Source organism: Empidonax traillii, unplaced genomic scaffold, assembly GCF_003031625.1.
Source record: "Empidonax traillii isolate 1590-97213 ecotype Southwest subspecies unplaced genomic scaffold, ASM303162v1 scaffold72:size2462915, whole genome shotgun sequence".
Classification (NCBI taxonomy): Eukaryota; Metazoa; Chordata; class Aves; order Passeriformes; family Tyrannidae; genus Empidonax; species Empidonax traillii.
Genome location: NW_020955265.1, coordinates 1,176,838 through 1,189,603, shown reverse-complemented (window position 1 = coordinate 1,189,603; position 12,766 = coordinate 1,176,838). Strand labels below are relative to the sequence as shown.

The window sequence follows — 12,766 nt, the reverse complement described above, 5'->3', positions numbered from 1 at the left end:
TGCTCCCATACTCTGGACCTCTGGACGCGGCAATCTGCAGTACTGGACACCAGAGATAATGCAAGCCTGCCATGAAGGTAGATGGGAAGCAGGCATTAGCCTTCATCTCTTCTGCTTCCCAAACCATTCACAAGTTATAGGGCTTGAAGCCACTTTTATGGTGTTAATTCTATAGCTCTCAGGATAAAGACTGGCATCAGATACCCACGTCCTCCTCCACAACTATATCTATATGGCTTGGAACTCTTTTTCATTAAAACTTTTTACCCAACAACAGAAGTGGTGGTGTAGCCTTGTGCATCAGAAACTGGGCTGGCATACTGCTTTCCTTCCCTTTGCTCAGAACAATTTCCCGTGTTTACTTGGACCTAGTATGTGGCCCATCCTTCCTGAAACTCTGGGTGTCATGAGATCGTCTCACACAGCTCCCATTCTTCTCGAAGTTCAAACAAAGAGCCAGTGTTCACTGAAGCACATCATGCAAGTTGGTTTTCAGCCACTCCACCCAATGAAGGACAGTGGGTTCCAGGTGTACAGCTTTTTTTAGTGTTAGGCTTTTTTTTTCTGGGGGTGTGTGCAGTACACCCGGTAGTTTGTATAACAAAGCAAACTGTTGTGTTTCACCTGTTTTTTAATTTTTTCTGCTGTGAAAACCTTGCGGGGTTTAAAGGTAAGCTTGTCAGTTGACAGACATTGGCTGGAAATGATTTTGAATCACAGCAAACCTTTGATGAGCCTGGATTGAATTTCAAGTTTGCAATAAAACCTGTGAGTTTCCAGTGGTTTCAGGTTCATTTGTAATCATTATACAAAGTCTCTAATTACAAGTTGTCACAAAAAAAGAAAATCTAATAAAAAAGAGGTTAAAAAAATGGAGGAAAATATGCTTATTTAAACAGAAATTCCATCAGTGGTGGTTTTGTCTGTTATTCCAAATGCTTCTGGGGTCTCTTCAGAGACAGAGAATGAGGCTGCTATTATAGGGCATACCTGGGAGAGAGTATTCTGTCTCTCAGCCCACGGGTGTCAGTCTCACAGCTGCACACAGAGCTGTCTGAAAGGTCGAATATCGATTACACGTGGAAATGACAGCATTAATGGCAATACTCTTTATTACCATTCCAATTCCAATCAATGAGCCTTTACTGGCATTAGAAACCAGACAAGTGTTGCCAAAGAAAGCAAAAACATGAACCCTGACTCGAGGATACAGCCAGACTGCCTGATGTGCGCTGATAACGCCACGCTTGCCACCCGATGGATACCGCGCTTCCAAAAGCGGGATCAACCAGCATTATCCCGCCCGGAGCGGTGGGACTTTCCCCCGCAACCAGCACCCGGGACCCTCCGCCCCCGGCCGTGCTCCCTGCCCCAACCTCCCGCCCCACCAGTTCAGCCGGCGCCCTCTCCCTTCTGCCCCTCTCCGCCTCCTCCTCCTCCAGAAGCAGCAGATCCTCCCCAGGCGGGGGGATGAGAGCGAGGGCTCACACAGCCACCGGTAGCGGCTCCTGAGCTGAGCCGAGACGAGCCGCGCCGAGCCAGGCTGTGCCGTGCCAGAGTGAGCGGAGAAGAGCCGGGCAGAACCGTGCCAGATAAAGCAGAGCCGTGTCGAGCCGAGCCGTGCCAGTGAAAGCAGAGCCGTTCCGAGTCCAGCCGTGCCAAGGAAAGCAGAGCCGAGCCGAGCCGAGCCGAGCGAGGCCGGGCAGCACTGAGCCGATCCGGGCAGCGCCGATCCCATCCGAGCCGGTGCTGCCTCCGCGCCTGCAGCAGGAGGCGCTGCCGGGCGCCGCTGCGCCCGCGCCGGGCTGCGGGCCGGAGTCCCACATTCCCCGTGCCAAGTGCCGGGGAGCGGGGGTTGGACGTGCGCTCTCGGCTCCTCCCTCCCGCCCCGCTCTCCCAGCAGCAAAGTAACTCCGGAGTACGAGGGGAGTCGGTGCCTCTGCCGCCGCGCTCGTCGCGCCGCAGACGGCTGCCCCAGCGGGCGCCCCTCGGCGCGGGGGTCTCCTGGCGAGGCGCCGCGGCGAGAGGGGCGGGCGAGGCGCGCTCCGCCCGCCGCCGCGGGCCGGGGCAGCCCCGGCCTCTTTCAGAAACTTCTCCGCAAGTCGGCATGGGCAGGGGGGCCGGCGCCGCCGCCTCGCTGCCGCTGCTGGCGGCGCTCGCCCTGCTGGCCGGCCGCTCGCCCGCCCTGCTCGGGGCGGCCCGGGCCCAGTTCTCCGCAGGTGAGTTGTTGCTCGGCGCCCAGGTAAGGGCGGGCGGCGCGGCGGGGTCGCGCCGTGCCCGGGGTGCGCACCGGCAAAGGGAGGAGCGGGAAGCAGAGAGGGTTGCGGGGGGTCGCGGGTGGTACTGCTCCGGGTTCCCGCCCCGAGGAGCGGCGGCGGGGCTGCAGAGGGGCCGCCCCGCACCTCCATCCCCTCCGCTCTGCGGGGCGCGGTGCGGCGGGGTGGGCGACCCGCGTGTGTGCTGCCGGCGCGGCGCTTGCAGGGGCGGGCAGGGCGCGGGCTTCGGGCACCTCACAAACTCCCCTTCCTCCCCTCCTCCTCCCTCTCCCCCCCGGCCAGCCTCCCAGGTGCCGGCGGTGCTGGCGGCGGGGCCGGAGCTGCTCACTCCCTTTTCCTTGCTCAAACTTTTCCCGGTGTCTCCCTGCTCAGCGCAGGGGGCGCAGCCCGCGGGGCGCCCCGGCCGCTCCCCTCGCCCCGAGGCGTGGGGCGGGGAGACAAGGGCTGCCGCTGGCCACCGGCATCCCCCCCCTTCCCACACGAAAAAAAAAGATTGGTGGGCGAGAAAGGGGAGGGAAAGCACTATGTAGGGCCGGCGTCTGTTTTGTTTGAAAGCCGAAATTTTCTTGCCCCTTCCCCCGACCGCCCCACGCCACGGGGTTTTGAGGAATTAAAGCCCTTGGGGCCGGGCAGTGGGAACTGCGGCCAGTGCGCGGTGAGTTGTTTGCCCCAGGGGAGCCTCGGGGCAGAGAGCCCGGGGCTGAAGCGGTCGCTCCGGGCGGAAAGGGGGGGCAGCATCTCCTGTGCTGTGCCGGGGCGATACGGGGCAGTGGGGGCTCGTGTGCGGGACCCTCACCCCCACCTCCTCCTTTATGAAGCCCCTTCGTTTGCTTGGGTTGAAGCTTTATCGTGAACGGGTTCTTGTTTTTTTGCGGTGTGAAGTATCACGCGAATGACCAGCTGACTAGCTGAAATAGACTTCAGGCTCTTATTTTTCTTTTTTCTGGTTTCCCGCTCTCTCCCACTCATCCACCCCTTTTAAATAGTACTTGCAATTGCACCGGGTGCATTAATTCGACAGGCATGCGGAGCCTTTATCATAGGATACTGATTTGAAAACTGCCATTAATAAAAGTATCTGCACTCATGAGACTTCGAAGCACGGTTTTCATAAGGATTGATGTGTAGTTAGGGGGCTCTTTTTCTTTTCCTCTTGGTCCTCCTATAAATTATTTTTTAATTGAGATATGTGAAATGTGTCGTTGATTAGAAAATGTGCTGAAGCAGTGCTGGTCTGCACAGATTACATGCTTCCTTGTATGTCCGACTTCGGTGTGTATAATTTAACGTCTGAGTATCAGGATTGTAAAATTATGTAAGTGCCTACAAGCCCTTTACCACAGGAAGAGAAATGTACCATATATGCAGCTGGTATGTTATAGGAACAGCTAAAACAAAGTATTCCCAAGCGTAATATCTTTACATTCAAAACCATAGTGAAATCAGACCAGTGATTTTTGCTTTACTCTAACTTGTCAGACTAATGTTAACACCAAAGGTAACACTTAGATAAAGATTTTTTTTATGAGCTTGTTCACTGGTGTAAGAACAGTAGGAAGTTCTGATAACTTATATGGTCCGTGGTATTTTATGCTGAAAATGTGGCATGCAGCCCATTTTAGAATTGGAAGTGCAAGCAGTCAGGTTGGTACTGTGGGGTATGTGTTAGGTAAGTGGAGAAAAATGTTGAATATCCTTCTGACCAGAGCAGGCGAAGCTTGTCGAAGAGTTGAACAATTGTATCTAGGAAACATGAGATTTTTTTTGGTGTGTGTATAGCATGTCAGCAGATACAGACTTTAGTTTCTATTGCCAAGTATCAAAAATAGAGGTGTATTGTACCAGTTGGAGGTTTATTAATTGGAGATACAGACTTTTTTTAAGCTTTAGTGAAATAGACTTGTTAGTAGCTGGTTCTTTCAGTGTACTCAGCTTAAGGGATGGTTCTTGGCCTTTTATGAGATGTATTTGATATCTACAAGTAGAGCTATGCCCTACTGAATTTGATAACTAACACAAACTTTGTTCCTTATTCTAAGCCAGTCTCTGAAGTGTGTATGTGTTTGTGATCCTGTTGATAAGACATCTTTATCCTGGTGTTAGTGGATGCAGAACACAAAGGTTTGGATTCATATGTCTGTTCCAGTGAGAGCCATTCTGCAGCCTACAATGAGATGTTTCTGTGTTAAGTGCATACTGGAGCATCTATTTTCTTCCTAGTCATCTCTGCTGTTTAACATGTGTGCTGTTTTTCAATCATCTTTTTTTGACCATCTTTCGCACTCCTCACTTTAATATAACAACAGCCTGTACTTCTCCAGGTTAAACTACATCTAACTAGTTGTCAGCTTCCTTTTTATTAATATTCTTCTTGTCTGAATTGTAAGAATTTTAAACTGTTAATTTTTCTTTGTCATTTATGAAGCTATTAATTCAGTCTGGACCTTTCACAAATCTCTCTCATTGTAATTTGATTTTTATTTCCTCTTTATGATGCTCTGTACTACTCCTGAGCATGAACGATTGCCAGATATGGAATTCTTCATAAAAATTTTGACATGTTTATTAAGGGTCTAATCAAATTACAGAGTATGAATTTCTTGGCCTTTTTCAGGAGCTGTGCAGGGATAGTTTGTTGTCTGTTTTTCCTCCTAAAATATTCCATGAAACCAAATGAGAAGGAGCAGCAGCAAGTTAAGGAAAGGAATAAGATACATCTTGTAATTTGTTGCAGTCTTAGAAATTGTGCTTGTAAATCTTCCGGCCCTTAGTACATAATTGAAATATTGTATCTTTTGTCTTCCTCCACAGATTTCGAATGAAAAAACCCAAACAAACAAAACCCCAAGCAGCTTCTATTTGCGTGTCCCCCTTCCCTCCACCTACCTCCGCCCCCCCTCCCCCCCCCCCCCTCCTCCGGCCCCAACACAGCCATAATCCTCAGTGTAATGTTTTCTGGTCTCTGTAGATTGTTTCTTTACACCGCTGCTTTCCATGACCCTTCAACTTGGGTGCGTGCCTGTCAGAATCTAGGCCAAAATGTTTTGGCAGCGTGTTCTCTGTTGAAGTCTAGCTATTCCTTATATAGCACCTCCTTTCATCTGCAACTCCTACAGTTTGATAAAGAACAAGTTCAGCTTGTTTTCACAACTCAATCACTTTAAACTTATATTTCTTGAATATTATTTTTAGCAATTTGCATGTTTTTAAATTTGGAAAAAAAAAAACCCAAGGAAATATTTTAAAAAGAATTTTGAGGAATGCTGCTTGTCAACTAGCTGATAGAAATATGCATTGCACTGCCTCTGATGGTGTCTGTGCAAGTGTGTGGGGTTTTTTAATACTAAATAAAAGTTATGAGGATAAAAATTGTAGAAATGCATCAGTTTACCTGAGGTTATTTAACCATGATATTTCAGATCATAGGGATAGTTAAGCATAAAAAGGACTGTATGTTTTACAAGTTCAAGTAATTTATTAGGGTAGGTATTCCTCAGACTTTCTCATGGAAAGTAGTTATTGTCACAAGTGAACAGGCAAGAGTAAATATTTCTAATCTAATATTTTTCCCTTCCCCTGATAAAATAGATTCTCTCTCAAAGACAGATTATAATTCAGAAATGTGATATGATAAACTGGAAGATATTGTTTTATAAAAATTTGTCATTAAATATACTTAGAGAAATATACGAAAATCTTAGCAAGCATGTGTATTATTTGTAATCATATAGTAGGAGAAACTGAGGGCTTTTTGAAAATGTTTAAAAATACTTTAAAGTAATTAAAATCAAATTAACCCTTTGCTGCCAGAACAGCAAGAGTTGCTTCAGTCATATTTTTTCCTTGAATGTGCTACAATTTGCATGTGATATACAGGAGGCACTGGTGTAAGTAGGCATGTATGTATAAGAGACTTCTCAGTAGCTTCCCCCCCCCAAAAGCTGTTAAATTGTATTTACAAATTATATGGAAAATGAGTGAAATTAAAAATGAAATTACTTTCTTGCTTTCACCCCCTCTTTCCCAAATATTTTCTTTTCCTTTGCTTTATATATTGAGCTACTTCCATGGCACTGTTGGTTCACAAATCACTTGTCTGTCTGTATTTTCAGATGCAATATTACACTTAAAAATAAATTTAAATTTTCCAAGTGGAACTTAACTGATTCAGATGGAATTGAAAGCACCCAGAACAAAATGACCCCAGAGGTCTTGTTTAGTCCCTTTTCTCTGAGAAATCACAGTACTGCTTAAGAACTTTGGTAGTAGTGTGCACAGTGCATCTTAAACCAGACAGATGTCATGCCCTTATTTAAGATCTACTTATGATAATTAAAAATAAAAAATAAAATAATCATAATGGCAGTGAGGTAAGAAATCTGCACACGATCAGGTGAGAGGCCCGCTCAGTCCAGTATCCAGTTGCTGATGGTGGGTGCTCAGGGAAAGGGGTTCTTGGCAAGGCAAGTGAGTTCTTCTGAGTACTGTCTGTCCACAGAGACAATGTGTTGGTGTTTTATACTGTGAGTGGATTCTCGTAATCATGATTGTGGCTAATGATGTATTCAGCATGGGTTGTTTTTAGCATTTTGTCTCACTTTGTGGCAAGAAATCTATAGGTTGTGTGAAAAAAGCTTTGTTTTTTGAAATTGCTAGTTGTATTTCATATATCCTAGCTCTTGTATTAAAAGATGATTAATCATTTCTTCCATTTTACCTTCTTCATGCCACACACAGGATTTTTTCCACCCTGTCTCAACTATTCTAGTCAGAAAAGTCCAGTAGTAGCCACTTGCTATGAAGGTACCATTCCATATCTCCTTTTATCCTTTACCAGCCTTGACTTTCTGTTCCAGTTCTACATTCTATTTTGCTCAGAGTATCCAAGAGGCAGCTGCCTGAAGGGTTTATATAGCACTTAATAATGATTTCTGTTCTGTTCTCTATCTATAGTGTGATCGTTCCTGTCATTTGTTTGGCCTTTTTAACCATTTGTCTCACTTTTGGTTGTGAGCTGACACTTATGGAACTACCCATTTCATTACTGAGGAGCTGAGATATTGCAGTTAAATGATGGACTGTGGGGTGGCTCTGTCAGTGGACTGGAGGACCCTTGGGAAGGAGAGACTCTTTAAACAGCCCTTTTGGAGGGCGGAGAACTTTTAAGCAAGGCTCTTGAAGGACCTGTGACCTTGTGTTGGATGTTTGGGAGAGGTACCTTGTTAATGCTCACCACTGTGGTTTGCCTCTTTCTCTTTTTGAAATGCTCTTGTTAATACAAGAGAGTTAAAAACAGTTTATCCTCTTACATGTAAAGATTGACAGTATCTGGATTAACATGCACAGAGATCTGCAGCACTGCTGTAGAGTTGCTTCTTGCTCTGGAGTCTATGGTATCTTTGTATGTCTGCTTTTGTTGGTAGACCTGTAGGTCATCTTGCCTCCCAGGAGTTGGATATGTGACTGTCAGCTTTGCTTTACATTAGCATCTATTTTGGTGTAATCTCTACTCTTCCTTTTGCAACACACATCCTGTTGAATATGTAATAGGAAGCTTCCAAAAAATCTATTTTGGTCCTGATAGCTGAGTCAGTCAGGACACACCTTGTGTTTTCATGTGCTGATGGAATCCCATCTGTCATAGCTTAGCATTGTCATGAAAAGATGCCTTTGTAGTGCTGCTCCCCGAAGCGTGCACTCAGATTTGCAGCTTCAGTTGCAATCTGCCAATGCTATTAAGCTAATTTAAATTATGCTGCCACAGAAGGGGGCATTTCTATCACTTGAATAGCTCTCTGGTCTTTGCCTGTGCTGGGTCTGGCCACCGTGTGGCCTGTGGGTGAGTTGGTATAGCTTTGTGTGAATCTTCTTGAAGGAAAGAGGGGGGCTTGGGATTAGTTCCCTTTTAGCTGATGTGGAGCCATCTAAGTTTGATGTATGGGAGGATGAGGGCTTATGGTGGGAAGGCTTGGTTTGACAGGTGTCATTGCAGTGCAGCTCATGTAAGGTGAACCCGGCACTGTTTTGATCACATTGGCTGTATGCTCTTCTCACCATGCCAGCACTTTGTTCACCCAAGGAAGTACAAAGAGCAGGCAGGAGGGTATGGACTGGGATGTGAAGAGAGGCCCAGTGTTCCCCCTGGAGCTGGGGGGATTAGACTGGGTGAAGGTGGTTGAGGCTGCATTCTGACTGACTGTACACCAACTGATGGCAGGGTACTAGTGTTTCTGACAGGCATCTTTGAGTAAGCTGGGCTTAACTGTGTTCTTTTGTTTTAATAGATAGCTAAGGCATTTATTACGTAAGTGTATAAATAAGGATTATGAGGTTGTTATGACACACTGTTTGGGGCACAGGAGGAATTGCTTTAAAGCTGAATTTTTCGGAATCACATCTTTCCATGCATGATCTGTCCTTCCCCATCCAGTGGGGTGTTTAAATAGGTCGTAAGACATGTGATTATGGGTAGAAGAGGTAAAATGGCCATAGTTTCAAAAGGCCAGGGTGGCCAGTTGAGGAGCGGTAAATGGCATCGATAAGAATTTTGTATCAGCTGGCTGAGGATAAAGTCCTGCTGTCCTTAATTTTGTAGGTCAGAAAGGCTATTACCTCGTGCTGCTTCCTGGTAAGCCTTGACTACAGGTGGCTTTAAACTAGTAGTTTAGAACTATGCAAATGACCCAGTCTGAAGTCACCTATAGTGCATCGCTAATGTGTAGTTTGGAGTCACAGTCTGCTCTTACAGGAAGCTATACAGTTGAAAGCTGTGTTTGCATTTTCTAGTCATTTTGTAAATATTAGAAGCTAATCGAAACATACTGAAGTGTTTTTCTGAACAATAATTATTAGTATCTGTGTCAACTCAATGCTCTGTTTAAATGAACAAGCAAAAAGTTACTCACCTTCTTTTAAGGGGCTTCTTTTAGTTGACTTAATATCTGATACATTTCTCTGTAAATAATCTGCATTTGTCCTTTGAAAGGTAAAAGCTAAGTACTGTTCAGTGAACGTGAAACAAGTTTTTAGGTTTACTTTTTGTTAGTGAAATTTAATTACTGTGGAAGTTAGAGTTTTTATTCACAAATGTCTATATGTGTTTCAGTTAAGAACCATTTATTTGTTGATCTAGGCGAATCTATTTTGTGATCTGTCATGGCCAAATCTTTAGCTTAACAGCCTTTGCACTCTTTTGTTTTTAACAGTCTAAAATATCCAACAGGATCTAGTATATTTCTTAGTAGTGAAACAGTGAAGTAATGTAAGAGTGCTGTGATTTGGTTTTTTGTGGAAGAGTGCACATGAAAAGTTCTGTGAAGTTGTAACCAAGATAATTTGTACTTTTGACAGATAAATTGGTTGTAGAATTGAGGCTGTAGAATTCAGTCTCAACAGAGGCAATGTATCCTTAAAGCACTGGGTGGACACTGAGGAATTTGTTGAAACATCTGTAAAACGTAGCTGTATTCTAGGGTAAGAACATAGCATAAGCATATAGCAGGAAGACCCACTGTAGAGTAATAAATGATATATAAGTGATACAATAGTCTCTGGTTAAAAACATCTGAGTCTCCTTATAAAACAGGGAACAATTCTGGCCACTGCCAAAAGGAAGGAGGTCCTCCCAAAAGTCACAGCAAATATTATGGCAATGGGGCAACCTTGTACTGATAACTTGGAGTCACTTTCTCAAGCAGAATAGGATGTAAACTTATTTTCCTGTAGTTTTAAAATCTGGGACTGCATTAGGGTTTTTGCTGACACAGCTCTATTTGCTTATAGATTTGTGGTTTTGATTTCCCTCTCCCCTGAAATTACTCAGTGGTAGGTGTGCAAGCAAACAAAAAAACGGTGTGGATGCAGTCTAAAACAGATTCACTGGTCTAATAGTCCAGAGGGGACAAAACCAAATCAAACTAAACAAAACCCAAACCCACAACAGTATCTTCCGTAAGCATGAAGTAACTTTTTACATGTAAAAACTTGTTTTAAACTAGAAGGGGCTGTGCATGGGCTTGTCAGGCATTTGTTCTCTTTAAGAAGGTCATATGTTTATGGAATTAGCTCATATTTACAATAGTACACAAAGTAAAAGATTTGAGGGACTTAATTTCTTCAGGATTGGTGCTGTGAAAAAATTAAATTCTTTGCCCAGTACGAAGGGTAATTTGATCTTATTTTTGTTAGCCAATGTATGAAAAATTGGACCCTTCAGTTTGTCAAAATGTCATTTACTTCTGCTATTGCTTACTAAAAACGTGTGATTATATTTATTGAGTAGCAAAATAAGCCATTTCTCAACTACCAAGTCATAAAATTAATTCTACTGACTTATGAGACACTATTGAATACTTTAAACCCAAGTTCTGTTGCAATTAAATTATGCTATGTTCATTCTAATTATTACACACTGGTTACTCAATTTATTCTGAGGTGGAGTTGTGTGCTTTCTTTTGTATGTAAACACTTGTTCTGTAACAGTAAAAATGACTGATGAATATTAACCAGAACAGAAAAATACTATGAAGAACAATTGTGGCTGTAGCTCAAATTAATTCAAAACTGCTCAGAGTTAAATTTTTGCCTGGATAACTGACTTCTTGAACTCTTTTTTATATTACTGTTTCCCAATAGAGGTTGTGTTTATTTATGAGTCCTGTAGTATGGTTATGATATCTGTTCTTTTAAAATGATTTATGGTTTTAAACAAACAAAAAAAAAATATATATTGAAACTCTGAAATTTTAGGCTGCTTTTTTCTTCTTTGCTACAGTGAAAAATTAAAGTTATAAAACCTGGTAGAGAGTTGTCCATTAGAAAAATGCTCGCATTTGGTATTTTGACACATTATTATATTGGTATCATCTCTATGTAGTATTAGGCTGAAGTAAGATCAAAATGGTATCAGTAGTCTTAGTTCTCCTAGGGTTATCCTGTTTGCCTGTTCTTTGTAAATGTGAAAGTGTTTATCAGACATGAGAGCGCTGAAGAAATGTGGCTGAGTTCATGACTTCATACAGCAGAGATAAGTTCTCTGTGCTGACTGCCATTACTGTACTTAAAATGCTTTAAAGGGACAATTTCTTAAAATCTAACCCAAAATACCAAAGGCAGTTTTATATTTCATTCAATTTCTGATTCCTTTGAAGAAATGCATTTTTACAGTTGTAGAAGATACCCGAAGAAAATACTTCTGAAATTAGTACCCTTAAATCTGAGTATTTTATATGTTTTAAGTGGACAATACATACCAAACATTGCTGTGTTAACTTTTCACTGCGATTTGTCATAAGTTGTAAAGACAAGATAATGGCGTTGACTTAAAAGTAATATTAAGTAAATGAAAAAACTCCAGAGAAACTCAGAACTGTCCAGTGCTCCCATAATCCTTTCCCCCATTGCCAAAGAAAGAAGTGGATTATCATTTTCCCACTGTTCTCATGCTCCTTGCCCCCTTCTCCCACTTTTTTTAATCTTCTTGTCTCACCTTGTGCTTTGTTGGAAGACTTTTATGTCACTGTTCAAGTTTCGTGCCGTAAGTGAAGGGAGGCAAGGTATATGAGATTCCTTACACAAAAATGGTTAATGAGTATAAATATCACTAGATTGCTCAGGAAATTTCTGTGTTCCTTTCCTTAACTCCTTAGCTGTACATGTCTTTATTAACATGACAGTGTTGTTTGGTGCATTCCATGTTCACTTTTCAGGCTAGAAAATTTCCAGTTAAAGAGGCTTTGCACTCTTGCACAACAGAAATGTAATGAAATGGTCTTTTCAGTTTCTGGTTTGTTGAATTCAGAAAAGCCAAACAAATATTCTTTTTTGCAGTTAGTTTTTATTAGAAATCTGTCCTGACTCAACCTGTGAAAGTACTAGGAATTGCACACTGATTCCACAGGCTTGTCAGCACTTCAGCATGTGAATATTTTGTGTGTGTGGTCTTGTTTAGTGCAAATGGTCTATTTATATTAAGTTTCTTGTATTTGTAAATATCTGTGGGATTGGCTTTCCTTTCTTGCTACCTTTTCTTCAAGATAGTATGTTAAACATTCACAACTGCCACCCCCAAGAAAACCCTTCATCTACTTGCTCTGTGTACTTAAAGCTATAATGTATGTACATATGTAAGTGTGAATTAAGGAGAGACTATTTCCAGGTGATACCAAAACCCTTAGTGTATGATTTGTATTTCTGAATCAGTTGAAATGAAGCTTGGTAATGAAAGGGAATACAATTTCCCTAGTAGACACAGGCTAAACAGAGGGGGTAATGACATAGACTATAAAGATTTAAAGACTTTTTCCCCATCTTTTTATTTTTAATTTTATTTTTCCTTTTTTTTTCTTTTTTTCTTTTTTTCCTGACAGGCAGCTGAAAGCTGGCAGTGAGAAATTGACAGTCAGTTTTGTGTTGTGTTTTTTTTTTTGTTTTGTTTTGTTTTTTTAATATTAAAAGTTAATATATTTAAACCAATTCTTTTAGTAGTTACT

The 12,766-nt window shown here is 42.7% G+C and overlaps 1 protein-coding gene across 13 annotated transcripts in view; it reads left to right on the top strand.

The window, feature by feature from the left end:
* The first annotated feature begins 2,004 nt into the window (after positions 1–2,004).
* The window catches only part of PTPRK (protein tyrosine phosphatase, receptor type K), a 396,664-nt gene continuing 385,902 nt past the window's right edge, over positions 2,005–12,766 (top strand). For 11 of the 13 annotated variants that reach the window (XM_027880554.1, XM_027880549.1, XM_027880547.1 and 8 more), the window contains exon 1: positions 2,005–2,219. In XM_027880554.1, coding sequence (XP_027736355.1) covers positions 2,108–2,219 — 112 coding nt within the window. In that variant the 5' untranslated portion in view covers positions 2,005–2,107. The remainder of the gene's footprint in view (positions 2,220–12,766) is intronic. The other 2 variants (XM_027880558.1, XM_027880557.1) reach the window with 1 other exon arrangement.